Genomic DNA, 16,674 nt, shown 5'->3' with positions numbered 1-16,674 from the left:
CAAGCCTCCTCTTATGACTCCAAACCTCATATACCATTATAAATGGTAGTTTCTTCTTTTATCCCCTTTACTCATGAATTAATTTATTCATTTATTGTCTTGTAGGTTGTCACTTTGTGGTACCGGGCACCAGAGGTTCTCCTGCAGTCTAGCTATGCTACACCCGTTGATCTTTGGAGTGTTGGCTGCATATTTGCGGAGATGTTCAGGAGAAAGTAAGCCATTTTTTGTGTGGTATTTCAACAACCCCATTTTTATCACTCACTAGCATTTATTTCTTTTCTTATATATATTTTTTTCTTCTTTCTGAGTTATTCACCATATAACAAGAATTGTCCATTTATTACTTGCCCTTCCTATCTCACTAAACAAGAGCTCCAAGAAGTAATTGTTGCAATGCAACACAGCATCCTCTTAAATATAGGGTGGTCCAGATCTAATTATGCAATTTTCATTACGCTATAACTTATTAAGTTTATTACATAGAAAATCACCCGAAAAATCCCAGACCATCGAGAAGTGTGTGAACTGACGACATGAAGAATCATCTTTGCATAAAACTGGAATTGTCCCCACATAAATCAAAGTCATCCAGACGATCTGGATCTGCATAATTAGATCTGGACCACCCTGTATTTAAAAAAAGGCAACCAAGTTATTAAAAGATTGCTAATGCTACAAAAATATAAATAAAGAAAAATATTTATGAAGTATTCAATGTTTCAGGTCACCAAGTCTTATTTCAGGGAAAAAGGACAGGGTAAGGCAGACTATGAATATGAGTATTTTCCTGCTTATTCTCAAAAATATTGTAATTGATTTTGGGTTCTTCTTTATGGCCCACTTCAATGGTGAAGAATTGACATATAGCATCTTGAGCCGAAGAAGATCATCAGTAGCCCAGATGGCTGGTGATGTTGCTGTTGTTATCTGTAGAGGCCATTTCCAATTCAATTACAGTATATTCCATAAAAATCAATAGCCTAGCCAAGAGTATTTACAGCATGAGTACTGTGGTAGTAATAAGCAATCATAAGATACCAATTATGGACCCTCTTCTGTTTCCACTGTAGTTATAATAGCTTGAAAAATATATTTATGTGATTACCAGTGTCAAGTCTGAGATAATTGTTAAAGTTGATTTGTGCTATCACAGTGCTGTTACAGAATTTAGTCAGTGTGGGAAGCAAAATTCCCTTGGGTGGACAGAGCTTAATTTTAGAACTCCTTATAAATGTATCTTTTTAAAGATAAAACGGTTCTGATACACTGATAGCCTTGATTCCAGCATTTGAGGAGTAACCAAATACATTCATCACAAGTACTTTTCTAGTTGCCAGCCATCGCATTGGTCCCCCAATTTAATCTTACTAGATTTACAACATAGTTCACTTTAGTTTACAGTATATCATATTCTAAAATTAGAGACAGGTTCAAGTGTTCTGTGGAATCTAAATTCAAAATTTTACTTAACTCTATATTTTCTGTTACACTGTAGAATTCCAGAATGTATTTTGCAAATACTCTTAATAGCTTTGGAACTTAAGGGATATAAAAATTACTAGAAAATACAATTGCTGTTTAATTTCAGTTCTGTCTTGTGAATGTTTTATTTATATGCACTAATTATGCTCTGTGTCTACTAAAATTATAATTGTGAATAGCTTTGCAATGGACCTGTGGGTTAGTACTTCCTGCACAACAGGGACCCCTGGAGGCCACATCCTGCAACATGCTGCCATGCTTTATGTAGAATTTTGCTTATTACCCTAAAGGTTCCTCTCTAGTAAATTAATTTTATGAGCAAAAGCAACCCATTTCCCACATATTTTTATTCAACAGAAACTAACTTAAGTTTCAAATAATTGTGTCCTGGCTAAACCAAGCATTAAAATACTTGAATATGCAAGTTGGTGGGCTTTCATCCAGAATGTTAGAGGGTAATAAGCATATTTATGCCTCAGTTCCTTTGATTTCAGTGCCATATGTATACATTTGTTAAACCTTTAACAAATATCATTCAGAATTAATAAGTAAACTTATATGAATTGGATTATGTTTGATGATAGATGTCTTATAGTGGCATAGTGGTATCCCGCAGTTATGAGCCTAGTCACTCTTTGTTTTCCACTGTAATGGAAATGGCAGGTTAAAAAAATATGGTTGATAAATATTAATTTTGCTGTAAACGTTAAACTTGATAGGTTACACCTTGCTTGATGAAGGGGCCTTAGCTGCCTTGAAAGCTTGTATTTGTAATCTATTTAGTTAGCCAATAAAAGCCGTCATTTCACCCTACTTTCTCTTGTGTCAATCTTTGGCTAGCACGGTACAACACACTACTGGTATAGTAAAAAAGGGTCTTTGTATTTTTAAATGTAGAATATCTGCTTATGCAATAGGTTAATATTTATAGAATTGTAATATACATGATCAGAAGACATACATATGTATATACTCTGTTGTGATATTTTAGGGTTTGTGACTTTAAATTACGGCAGTTTAAATTCATGTTGCACTTTGAGCTACATCTTGCTTGGCTTGTTGAGTCAAAGCACTGCTTCCAAATGGACTAAAATTGACCAAATCTAACAATGTTTAGACAAAATAATGCATCTGCCTTAGTCATTTTCTGTTTATAACAATAACCTTTTCATAAGGGACAGCTCTAATGCATCATAAGACAGTGCTAATTGTGACCTTTAACTCTGCTTACCTACCCACTTCTGAAGCTAATAGCTCAGTTCTATCCATTCTTGCACCCAAAGCTGTTTAATGTAATTATAGGGTTGCAGAAAGCAGGTGTACTGTATGTCCTGACATCACACAGCAACCTGCATCCTCACACTCCCCCAAACTTGAACAAGTTGACGTGGCAGTGAAGAGAACCTTATTCTTTATGATGGAGTGCATACAAAAATGTTCACAGTGCAGTCAGCTAAAAAATGAATCACGCTTAAAATAAGAAATAAATAATGATTTTTAAGAATATATTGGGATATCCAGTTTAGGCTTATATATTGGGAAATACAATATATCTGTTCTCCATGAAGATGCATTACAAGGGGAATCCAATCGGACTCACAGGACTTGACTTAATACTGTGGCGGAGGACGTAATTTTATTGTTGAGGGTGGGCATGAAAAAGACTGAGGTTGGTTCTGTACATGAAAGGGTGGGCATATGATGAAACCTTTAGAAAGCAAGTAGGAGTGGTATTTAACAATCCGTCTTCCTGTAGTGAGACAATATTTCATTGTTTTTGGAGCTGACATTTAATTGTATGTTGCTGGAAAAAATACTGATAAAAGCTTTAAGGAATACTTTCTGTATTAGCTTTTTGATTCATTAAGATTTTGTTAATATGCTATATTATATTAAACAAAGTGAATTCAGGTAATGATTAAGACCTGAAAGAGATGGGGATGATATGAAACAATTTCATACATGCGGCATCAAAAAGAAATGAAAGAGGGAGTGTTACTGCTGTACAGTCACATCTCTGAGGAATCTCAGATATTTAATTGGAGTCATGTTCATTGGTTAATAATTCTCCAAGAAAGAATGCCTACTGAAAAAATACTGATCTATTGGCAATTTTCATTGTATGCTGCCATGTCTGAGACTACTTTAAGGCTACCCATGATATCAGTTTTAATTAATATTTACTTGTAAAATATGGTAGATCCATGGATAGAAGAAGCGTACATCCATTCAGCAGGGACAGTAGAAAAGAAGGCAAAACTGAATAGGTTTATGACACTTTAATGTTTCACAGTACTCAAATATCAAAATAATTTTTGTATATTTCTCTTTGTGTTTTTTTCTGCTTTGGTTACTTCATCAGTTCAATCTGCAATGAATAATATACAGTATTCCTTGCATAAGCCCTACATGAGCAATGCCTTTATCCAGTTTAGGGTAGACCCATCTTGTGAGATCTAATGAAATGAGGTATACGAATTTGGCATTTATAATTAAAAGTCACCTGTAAAGAAAGAGCTGTATTCTGCTGTTTGTAAAGTTATAGTTTTCAAACACAAGTTTTGTCCATACACATAGATATCCAGGTTTCGTAACATTCATGGGCGACATTTTTGAAAAAGCATGTTTGTCCTACACTCTTTCCAAGGAGGACTGGATTACTAAAAATGGTAAAGGGGACTCAGCGTGAGAGTGCATAGCACTTAATATATGACAGGAACTCCCCACCAGTTTTTTATCATGAAACCTGAAGTTCCGTCTCCAGATATCCAACAATGAACTGACAGTTGCTTACAACAGATATCAACATGTCAACAATAAAAAATATGTCATTTACATCCTCGCTAATGACTGCCCGAGTATTAACTTTTATGTTAAGAACAGTTAGACTTATCAAAACTTATTTCCTACAAGCAAGAGCATAGGAAGCAGGAAGTTCATGTCCCCTAAAATATCATGGATGCCTTGCCAAGTTTAGCAGAATTTATTGCTGGGAAATGTAATTTTTAGTTCCCCACGTTTTTAGGCTGCACAGGCCACATCCCATTAATAATATACTGTGTAAAGTCATATATGCAGTGTGTCCTACTATTGTTGAGTCAGACATTTACATAATGCTTTTATATGATAAGTAATAATCATTGCTACCCATACTTAATAAATGTACGGTCAGATTTTCAGGACTGTGTTCATTAATGCTCAGATGCTGAAAACATTTAAATCAAAAAGAATATGTTCTTCTCTGTCTCCCTCCCCCAACTCACTCTGTCTCTTTTAACTGTCTTCCAGTTTAATAGGAGTTAACTCTACATCTTGGATTATTGGAGCATTAAGAATTAAACTGGAGCACTCAGATATTCACAATAAATATAATTTTCTACAGTGATAAAGTCAAGGACAGCATATGGTGCCCCATCAGTCCTTATTTTAATATGGATGTCCTGTTGTGTGTTATAATGGCAAAATGTTAAACAGGATATGTCAGTTTTTCTGTTTTCAACCATTATTTAAATGTAGATATGCTACATTTAAGTATATTCTACAAACTTTAGCTCTACCTTGACATTTTAATCAATTCAAGGTGTTCTTAAGAAATGTAATGATGTACTTCATGAGGTAGCAGTACTTAATAAAACTCAGATAGTTACATTTGATATTTAAAATATTAAAATGTGTGTATTCAGTTAGATGTTTAAAGTCTAAACATTCTCAACTGTAATAGAAAAAAATGAAATATTACATCATATTTGTAATTACTGTGAAATAGTATTAAAGGATGCTTCACATACTTAAACTTGAAATTTGTCATTTTAAACCTTCTGGGATTGGAATAGGACCACCGGCAAAGAATAATATATCAAAAATACTAACATATTCATGATCAATGACCTTGAAATTCCATTGGCCCATATTAAGGATCCCCATTTTTTTAAGTTTTGTGAATAGGAGTAATTTTAACCCCTCTTATCCCAATAGGGAGTAAATCCCTGGGATCAGTTGATGTGCCATGTACAACATCAAATACTTTTGATCATTTTTGCTAATGACAAATATTAGTTTACTTTTTATTATGGAGTGTAATTTCCTGCACAAAATATGGTCAAAAAATGGCCTAAAAATTTGGGTTCTGGTGAAGGAGGCCAAAAATGGGGAGGTACCCCAAAAAGCTTGACATCTTACATAGCTACACACCAAGATGGGTTCAACGTTATATTTTGGGAGGGGGGGTAGGGGGGTTTCGTTCTAGGGAGTCAGAAGGTTCCGGACAAAGAAATAACTGAAGTGTGATAAAAAGTTCTTAAGAACAGAATAAGTAATTCCTAGGAATACAAAATTTATATGGTATTAGTAAATTTCACACAAACCTTTTAACATCTGTGTAATGAAAAAGGGCCACTACTGTTCCACTGTAAGGAGAGATTCCACAGTGTTGTTCCTAGATTTGATACATGATTTTGATACATGACATTGTAGTTCCAGTAAGAACAGTATGCTGCTATGCTAACAACAAGCCATGGATTACAAGTTGCGTCAAGGGCCTTTTGAACCAGAAGAAAAATGCTTTTAAATGAGGTGATCAGCATGAGCTCAAACGTGTGCAGAAGGAACTCCGAGTCCAGCTGAGGGCAGCGAAAGAGCAGTACAGGAGAAAACTGGAGCAAAAGTTGCAGAATAATAGCATGAGGAAGTGTGGGATGGGATGAAGATCATCACTGGCTGCAGCTCGAAGCGGGGTGCCACCATCGAGAGAGACGTGGAGAGAGCAAACCTGATGAACAACTTCTTTAACAGGTTTGACCACCCTAACCCACTATCACCTCAGAGTACTGCTTCCTCCACCCATCCTTCTGCTGATATCAGCATAGGAGAGAGTTTCCCCCCTCCCACAATTACAACAGCCCAGGTAAGCAGAGAGCTGAGGAGACTTCATGTCAGCAAAGCAGTGGGTCCAGATGGAGTATCGCCACGACTGTTGAAGGCTTGTGCGTTGGAGCTGGGGAGTCCTCTACAACGCATCTTCAACCTGAGCCTGGAAGAGGGGAGAGTCCTGAGGTTTTGGAAAACATCTTGCATGACCCCAGTCCCAAAGGTATCACGTCCTGGCGAGCTGAATAACTTCAGGCCTGTCGCCCTGATGCCACATGTGATGAAGACCATGAAGTGACTGCTGCTTCACCACCTGTGGCCACAGGTCCGCCACGCCCTCCTCCCTCTGCAGTTCGCATACCAGGAGAAGGTGGGAGCAAAGGATGCCATCATCTATATGCTACACCGATCCCTCTCCCACTTGGACAGAGGCAGTGGTGCAGTAAAAATTATGTTTCTGGACTTCGCTAGTGCCTTCAACACCATCCAACCTCTGCTCCTTAGGGACATGCTGACAGAGATGGGAGTAGATTGATACCTGGTGCCACAGATTGTGAACTATCTTACAGACAGACGTCAGTATGTGCGTCTTGGGAACTGCAGGTCTGACATTGTGGTCATCAACACAGAAGCGCCGCAGGGGACTGTACTTTCTCCAGTCCTGTTCAGCCTATATACATCAAACTTCCAATACGACTCGGAGTCCTGCCACGTGCAAAAGTTCGCTGATGACACTGCTATCATGGGCTGCATCAGGAGTGGGCAGGAGGAGGAGTATAGGAACCTAATCAAGGACTTTGTTAAATAGTGCGACTCAAACCACCGACAACAGAACACCAGCAAAATAAAGGAACTGGTGGTGGATTCTAGGAGACCCAGGCCCCTCGTGGACCCTGTGATCATCAGAGGTGACTGTGTGCAGAGAGTACAGACCTGGGAGGGCAGCTGGATGATAAATTGGACTGGACTGCTAATACTGATGCTCTGTGCAAGAGAGGACAGAGTCAACTATACTTTCTAAGAAGGCTGGCGTCCTTCAACATCTGCAATAAGAGGCTGCTGATGTTCTATCAGATGGTTGTGGTGAGCGCCCTCTTCTACACAGTGGTGTGCTGGGGAGGCAACATAAAGAAGAGGGATGCTTCACACCGGGACAAACTGGTGAGGAAGGCAGGCTCTATTGTAGGCAAGGAGCTGGACAGTTTGACATCTGTGGCAGAGCGATGAGCGCTCAGCAGGCTCCAGTCATTCATGGGGAATCCACTGCAACCACTGAACAGCTCCGCTGACAGACTGAGGAGATCGTTCCTCCCCCACACTAAGCGACTCTTCAATTCCACCCTATCTATCTATCTATCTATCTATCTATCTATCTATCTATCTATCTATCTATCTGGATTAATAAAGTATCTATCTATCTATCTATCTGATTTAATCAATAAAGTCTAGCTATATGAATTCATTGTCTTGCCTTTTTTAAAGGGGCTTCCAGTCTTGTTTTCTCTTGGTCAAAAGCCATTCTCTTTCCCTTAAGCAAATATCCAACAGGCAAATTAGCCACACTTCAACAAAGGATCTCATAAACTTCTAGATACTTTTATAAGAGGAGTGAGTGCCAACTCTCCAAAAATAAATGCACCACTTGTTTTCAATTGTTTTTTTGCATATTTAGTCCCGCATGTAAAAGTACTATTAGCAATGCTTATCTCTGTAGTGGGAACTGCCCACATGCATAGATCTCTCCAGTGTTGTTAGCTATGTGTCTAAAATATATATACTACTTATATATATTGACAGAAAATCATATTTGTGTTTTAATTTAAGCACAGTAAGATAAAAGCTATCATAATTTATGATTTATTAACACAGGGCTAGTTGCATTTCTGTGTTTTTTCACTGTTGATTACATCTGGCTGATTTTAAGTTTCTTATCTTTAGTGCACACGTAAAACCTAACACTCTTAACTTTTCCAACAGCAAAAAACAGGAACAGAGGCACCTGTCTTATGGTTTAGAGACTGGTGTATTACAAGTCAACATATTCCCGTTGTTTAATGCATTATTATCATTATAATTGGGAATACAACAGGTGCTTTTAGCCCTAGAATTTATTTAGATGTGATCTCCTGTTTCAGATGGATTTATGAACACACAAAGTGGTGTCAGATTTGACAAAAAAGGGCCCCAAACCTGAGGAGGCAGAGAGACAGACTAATTATTGTGAAAGGAGTATAAGATTTCTTCTTTACTGCTTGCTCTCCCAAGGTATTCTTTTGCAACAAACCTGTTCCACATGACAGTCCATGGGAAGAGCAGAGCACAGAAAGCCAAGCGTCTTCTTAGCCTTTCGTAAATGCTGTCTATTAATCTCACAAGATTGATTGAAAAGTGCCTGGTTGTTTAGGGGGATTGCTTTAAAAAATAATTTTCTATGTTAGAATAAGTAAATTATTGGCCTAGTATTTTTATTAACACTACAGTCAGACATAAAAGGATGGGTCTTTTGCATATCTGTTTTTTCCCTAAAGGAAGAATTCAGTTACCTTCAGTTCCCAATTTTTTTTTATTCTTTTTGTGACAGTTGGTTTATTTTGGCCGTTGACAAAATGCAGTTAAATGTGGTTGGGCGCAGTTACTAAGTCAGCTTCCAAGTGTTAAGGTTTTTTTTGCATATGGGGGTTTGTGGTTATAAATACCTAATGTAGTGAATGTGTAATACCAGTTAGAAATTGCATGGCAGTTTCCCTCTAATCTAAGAGAAAATTCCCCTCACCATTTTGACAGCCATACCCACAAGAGCAGCGAAATATGGTGCGTACATGTGTGCTTGTCACTGTGGTAAAAAATCTTTTAGCATATTACCCAGGGCTCTGCTTCTGGGAAATTAACACACTTTTTTTTTAATAAATGTAATTTTAGTCACTATACAATAATAATATGACTTACTTTTATACCATATCACTTTAAGTTAGGTTGTATTAATGAAACTATGCCAAACTATGGGACCATCTAGTAAGTAATTCTGGTTTCACATTGACGAAAAGTAGTTTAACAGCTAAACTGTTACATATATTTTTCTAGTCTGTTTGTCCAGTTATGTTAATACAAGGTTGTCTTTTAGATGTGTAAAATTTGAAATATTTCAACATTTTTCATACATTTATTCAGGATAAAGGTTGAATTGCATTTAATTAAAATGTATCAATGTAGACATTTCTTTGATAAAAGTTTAGTCTGAGATCTGATGAACAAGCAGTGCTACAGTTGTGCCTGAAAGTTTGTGAAACCTTTAGAATTTTCTATATTTCTACATAAATATGATTTTCACTCAAGTCCTAATAGTAGATAAAGAGAAACCAGTTAAACAAATGAGACAAAAATATTATACTTGGTAATTTATTTATTGAGGAAAATGATTGAATATTTTATATAATTGTGAGTGGCAAAAGTATGTGAACCTCCAGGATTAGCAGTTAGTTTGTAGGTGAAATTAAAGTCAGGTGTTTTCAATCAATGGGATGACAATCAGGTGTGAGTGGGCACCCTGTGTTATTTAAAGAACATGGATTTATCAAAGTCTGCTCTTCACAACACATGTTTGTGAAAGTTTATCATGGCACAAACAAAGGAGATTTCTGAGGACCTAAGAAAAAGAGTTGTTGATGCTCATCAGGCTGGAAAAGGTTACAAAACCATCTCTGAAGAGTTTGGACTCTACCAATCCACAGTCAGACAGATTGTGTACAAATGGAGGAAATTCAAGGCCATTGTTACCCTCCCCAGGAGTGGTCGACCAACAAAGATCACTCCAAGAGCAAGGTGTGTAATAGTCAGTGAGGTCACAAAGGACCCCAGGGTAACTTCTAAGTAACTGAAGGCCTCTCTCACATTGGCTAATGTTCATGTTCACGAGTCCACCATCAGGAGAACAGTGAACAACAATGGTGTGCATGGCATGGTTGCAAGGAGAAAGCCACTGCTCTCCAAAAAAACATTGCTGCTTGTCTGCAGTTTGCTAAAGATCATGTGGACAAACCAGAAGGCTATTGAAAGAATGTTTTGTGGACGGATGAGTCCAAAATAGAACTCTTTGGTTTAAATGAAAAGTGTTATGTTTGGAGAAAGGAACACACTGCATTCCAGCATAGGAACCTTATCTCATCTGTGAAACATGGTGGTGGTAGTATCATGGTTTGGGCCTGTTTTACTGCATCTGGGCTAGGACGGCTTGGCTTCATTGATGGAACAATGAATTCTGAATTATATCAGAGAATTCTAAAGGAAAATGTCAGGACATCTATCCATGAACTAAATCTCAAAAGAAGGTGGGTCATGCAGCAAGACAACGACCCTAAGCACAGAAGTCGTTCTACCAAAGAATGATTAAAGAAGAATAAAGTTAATTTTTGGAATGGCCAAGTCAAAGTCCTGACCTTAATCCAATCAAAATGTTGTGGAAGGACCTAAAGCAAGCAGTTAATGTGAGGAAACCCACCAACATCCCAGAGCTGAAGTTGTTCTTTACAGAGGAATGGGCTAAAATTCCTCCAAGCCAGTGTGCAGGAATGATCAAAAGTTACTGGAAACGTTTAGTTGCAGTTATTGCTGCAAAGGGGGGTCACACCAGATACTGAAAGCAAAGGTTCACATACTTTTGCCAATCACAAATATGTAATATTCTATCATTTTCCTTAATAAATGACCAAGTATAATATTTTTGTCTCATTTGTTTAACTGGTTTCTCTTTATCTACTTTTAGGACTTGAGTGAAAATCTGATGATGTTTTAGGTTATATTTATGCAGAAATATAGAAAATTCTAAAGGGTTCACAAACGTTCAAGCACAACTGTATATCTTATTTGCAATGATATTTGTTCATGTTATGTTACTGGTGTGAGACCTTCGGTGATATGTTGCCAACATTGCAAACTCTTGCCACATCCCCTTTCAAATGGTATGAAAAAGCAAAACCCACAGTTGCTGAATCAGCAGAGCTGAGGTGTTTACACATCAACAAACATGTAATATTCTATATAGAAAACAATGTACTTTGAAAACAAAGAGAACATAAGACATAAAGCATGTGGTAGACCACTAAAGGAGACCATTTCTGAAAGTTAACACAGTAGAGAAAATGACCCACTAAGCTTAATGATACTTCACCAATGGTATTGAAAGAGGCATTGGGATATTGAGAAGACAAATAATAAAAGATCTTTGAGCTCTTGATAAAGTAAACTGTTCATCTGAGGTATCAGTGGTTATTGCTTTAGAAATTAATTCTAGAATTTTCAAGGTGAATCTGTCTCTTACATTAAGCCAGAGAAGTTGAGCCTACTGAGGTGAACTGTGAACAGTGCATTTGACCCTGTCAGCACTGTATTCTGAATTGGTAATCTTTCTTCCCTTGAAGGTCAACTGTTGAAGAGAGAAGTAACATAATCTTGATAAGAAGTGGTACAGCTATGATGAAGAACCATAGCATGTGACAGAGAGAGGTAGAAAAAGATTTCGACAAGGTTAAATAAATGTAATAATGAAACCTGAAGTGCAGCCAAAAGTCATATTACTGTTAAATTTATCTCCAGGGATTGACATGTAGTATAATGGGATGATTTAAAAGAATCAATTATTTCATGAGGGAGTAGAATCTCTTGAGTTGAACTGGAAATTAGACAATAAAGATTTCTCTGTCCTATCAGTATTTATTTGAAGGAAATTTATATCCAGTCACTGTTATTATTACCTAATTTCACACTTGTGACCTAGGAAGTTACCTAGCTTACAATCCTAAAAATATACAGGGATTTGCACATTCACAAATACCCTGGTGAGTCAATAACCACTTGGGCCAATAGGGATCCTTTATGGAATTCATCCCAGGTAAAGGCACAGAAACTCTGCAGGATTTACTCAAATCAAAACCACCATGCTAACAACCCCACTACCCTATGCTAACAACCCCACTACCCTAAGGAAATCCAAATCAGAAAAGAATTGTACTCCTCTGGAATCTGCCCAAAATGTTGGATTGAACAGCATTTGCCTCCTGCTTCACCACTGCTTCCTTGCCACATGGGTAGACATCTGCTTTAACTGATGGAAAGTAGTTGCTGTGAAACACAGATTCATCTTATTGTTGCTCTGAAGAACTTTCTCATTGGTTTAGATGTAAAACACTGATATTATTTCACATTTCATATTAGCCACATTTCAAACTAATAACCTTGGATAACATAAAATTCTGCTAATTGATCTAGATAGTTGTACATATAATTTGCCATCATCCAAAGTTCTTAATAATTAGGATAAGTCTTACCTTAGAAAACTGATGGATAGAGTTAACTATTGTTCTTGACTTGACATTGCTCAAAAGACATGGGGCCTCATGTATAAACGGTGCGTACGCACAGAAATGTTGCGTAAGAACTTTTCCACGTTCAAATCGCGATGTATAAAACCTACAGTTGGCGTAAAGCCACGCACTTTTCCACGGTACCTCATGCCTTGTCGTACGCAAGTTCTCCGCTCGGTTTTGCAAACTGGCGGCACCCAGCGTCAAAGCAATGGTACTGTTCTTGTGTGATTACTCATTATTTTCATGACGCGGCTTTATAAATACACAGAAACTAACCACATATTGTTTATTAGTGTAATGCATCTGATTGTAATTAACTCGTAACAATATAATGGTCCAGGGAACAGCCATAGTATTCCAAATGCCATAACTGCTTTAGCGTTGTTACTCTCACTTCTCCTTCTTCTTCTTCTTCTTCTTCTTCTTCTTCTTTCAGCTCCTCCCGTTAGGAGTTGCCACAGCGGATCATCTTTTTCCATATTTCTCTCACTGCACCACTCGGAGTATTTATATCACTGTATCTGAGTGTGAATCACAGCAGCAGCTGATCGGAAAGAGAATTATCGGTATACGGCATTAAGCACACGCTGTCTCTGCCACGGCAAAACGTTTCAAAGCCTTTCCTGTACGGACCTCGCGGTTCAAAACAGTTTAATCCCAAGAACTTTAAATGCAGCCAATCAAGTGCTCCTTGTAGAACTGTTTGTACTTATAAGTACAATCACCCCACTGTAAACTTGCACTATAGTTATAATATCTCACAACCTGAGCCACTTTATAAAGCGCGTATTTACATATGATGACGATATCATTTTTAAGGTGAAATGCAGCAAAATATGTTTGTTAAATTATACAGATAAAACTTTAACTTCATTTAAATAATCTATATTCTTCACTGGGAGTGTCTTTAAGGATAGAATAATTAAACATGTACTACGAAGATATTTCAATGTTCTTTAAACGTTTTGAAGAATCGGCGCTAAGCTTACAGATGGCTTAACGTCTATTACAGAGCTGATTGTATGGCGATCGGTTACTTGGGGAAAGAAAAGCACTGACTGCAGTGACGGCTACGCCAATATATATTGAATATAAAACAGAAAGATAAAATAACAACACAGCTAAAACGCAGCGACAAATTTCGGCAAAAGTTAAATGCTTGTGTCATGAGCATGAGGCGGCTAGTGTCTGCAACATACGTGGCCATCCACCGTGCATGACATTGGCGGCAAGGAGCCACCGATTCTTCCTCTGCCCAGTGCCACCACAAGCTTAGAGCCGCCCTGAGTACTGCTGCAATAAATTATTTCATCAAGTGAAACATGTTTAATAACGTGCTTTAACTCCTATCATCATGAAAATGACATCACGTATACATCTCAGTATTTTAGTTATTCAGAGAGCTGTAATATCACGAATGTAATGGATTCTGTGTCCAGTTGGAGGAAGAGAGCCGGTTTAAGAAGCAAGTAGTGATTCACACACATAGAGCACATAGGAGATCAAATACAAAACAAAGCATTTAACGTGCTACTTTAATTACGATGTGATTTTAGAAACTGGTTAATTAAACAATTTTAAGATGAATTTTATGATGTTCTACTTTAATGACAAAATAAACTACGTGATTAAAGTGGAAATGTCGAGATTGAAGTGGACATTTCGTGCTTTTTCCCCACCGTGTGGCTTTTTTCTCTGTACCCTAATAAGCTTTCATATGACACTCAGACAGTGGGCTTACAACTCGGCTTTCACGCGACTTTGATATGTGACTTCTTTTTATTTCCGCACTGTGCGATTTTGTGAATGTGAGCTTTCAAGTTTCTCCAACACGCTATGTCACTCGATCAACTTCCTTTTGTTGATTATACCACGGTTTATTTGAACAAATAGTATGTTTTTCCTTTGCCTCCACTTGGTATTCGCTGAAATTCTTATGTTTCCCCCCGTGCTTTTCCCATTGTCTTTTCACAGAAGGCTGCGCTTAAGGGCGATTTATATTGATTTGCATATTCAAATAGGCGTAATTCTGGGAGGATTTGGGCGTTACATAATCGCGTGCACGGCGTTAGTTTTCACGCTGATCGGGATTTATGTAGCGGAAGAACGTGGAAGTTGGAATACGCGCAGATTCCTGCATCTGGATTTTTCTGTGCGTAAGCACATTTCGGCTTTTGTGCTTACGCCATGTTATAGTGCGAGTTCTACGCACTGCGTTATACATGAGGCCCCTGCACAATTATCATTCCAACAAACCATATCTAAACTATACAAATACCAGTAATACCCATCATAACTCTGGACCCCAACATACATTTTTATCACTTACAAATACTAAACTTACTTTTTTAAGAAAAATTACTTGAACTATACCCATAGATTATCAATTATTTACTTATTAGTAATCTTCATTGTTAATTGTATCTGTAAATGTGCACTTGATTATAAATCTATATATACTATATACATATTGTGAATCCCAGGGTGCGTACAGCTGCACTAACCCAACACAGACAGGCAGGACACACGTTTCACTACACAGTACACGTTTATTTTAAGAGGGGGAAGCACTCTTTCTCCGCTTCCCAGAGCACAGTACAAAAAGCACCAACAAGCACAGCACAGTCCCTTTGCGTCCAGACCTCCTTACAGGCTTTGTCTTTCTTCCTCGCCGGAGTGGCGACTGGCCACTTTTATAGGACACCCAGAAGGACTACAAGTGCCTAACAGATTTCTTCCGGCAGCACTTCCTTATGTGGCGGAGGTGCTACCAAACAGTGCCCAGTAAATGTCCAGATGCCCCCTGGAGCAAGCCAAGGGGGCTGCCCTCTATCGGTCCAGAGGATTTGCAATTGTTTTATTATGTTGTTTTTACCCAAGCCTGACCCTACAAATTTTAAACTTTGGATCTCACCTGAGCCTTTCAAAAGTAAAACCTAAAATTCACAAATAAACAGTATTTCCTCCAGGTATCCCACACAATGCAGGCACCTAGTTTGTTCACACTTACCCCATCAATTTAATGTTTTCTGGGACTAGCCTGCATGTGTAAAGGGGGATATTGAGGCAGCCAAATAACTTACAGTATCTATAGGGTATAAATGTTCATAATAAGCATGGGACATATTTGTAAGAAGATCTGCACTGGAAAGAGAGGAAGGTTGTAATACAATACAATACAATACAATTTATTTTTGTATAGCCCAAATCACACAAGAAGTGCAGCAATGGGCTATAACAGGCCCTGCCTCTTGACAGCTCCCCAGCCTTGACTCTCTAAGAAGACAAGGAAAAACTCCCAAAAATAATCCTTGTTGGGGGAAAAATGGAAGAAACCTTGGGAAAGGCAGTTCAAAAAGAAACCCCTTTCCAGGTAGGTTGGGCATGCAGTGGGTGTCAAAAAGAAGGGAGTCAATACAATACAATACACAGAACAAATCCTCAATACAGTATAAAAATAAAAATTTTACAAGTACGGAGCAGAATTTAACAGTAGATTATATCACATAATATGATTTGGATTTGTTTAGAGTCCTAGAGACTCAAGCTGCCTCCCCCATTTGGCCATTGCACAGCTGAAACAGTGCTGGGCCAGTCAATCTGATGAAAGGACCCCTCTTTCCCACAATTCCAGCGATCCTCCATCAGGGATGACTTTTCCTTATGCAGGCAAAAAGAACTTGGCAGGTGGGCCAAGTGCTACATTTGAGTACCGAGAAGAGAAACAGAATAGGTGAGGGTTAGTAACAAATTATAACGATCATGTTACTTATGTTTTAGTGCTAATGACTAACAACAGAGATGCAGTCTGTACAGTTAATCAGCAGCTCTAGTCAAGATATGCTAAACTGAAGTAGTGAGCCTCTCAGCTGGGATTTGAAAGCTGAGACCGAAGGGGCATCTCTTATAAGGGCAGGCAGACCGTTCCACAGTTTAGGGGCCCTGTAACTAAAAGCTCGACCTC

At 38.0% G+C, this 16,674-nt stretch overlaps 1 protein-coding gene across 2 annotated transcripts in view; it reads left to right on the top strand.

Annotated features, from left to right (window-relative positions):
• cdk6 (cyclin-dependent kinase 6) overlaps nucleotides 1-16,674 on the top strand; it is a 206,501-nt gene that overhangs the window by 164,929 nt on the left and 24,898 nt on the right. For both annotated transcript variants that reach the window (XM_039737230.1, XM_039737229.1), the window contains exon 5: nucleotides 106-215. In XM_039737230.1, the coding sequence (XP_039593164.1) occupies nucleotides 106-215 (110 nt within the window). The remainder of the gene's footprint in view (nucleotides 1-105; nucleotides 216-16,674) is intronic.

This window comes from Polypterus senegalus, chromosome 15, assembly GCF_016835505.1.
Source record: "Polypterus senegalus isolate Bchr_013 chromosome 15, ASM1683550v1, whole genome shotgun sequence".
Classification (NCBI taxonomy): Eukaryota; Metazoa; Chordata; class Cladistia; order Polypteriformes; family Polypteridae; genus Polypterus; species Polypterus senegalus.
Note: the sequence above shows the minus strand (reverse complement) of the source record. Positions and strands in the feature narration are given on the sequence as shown.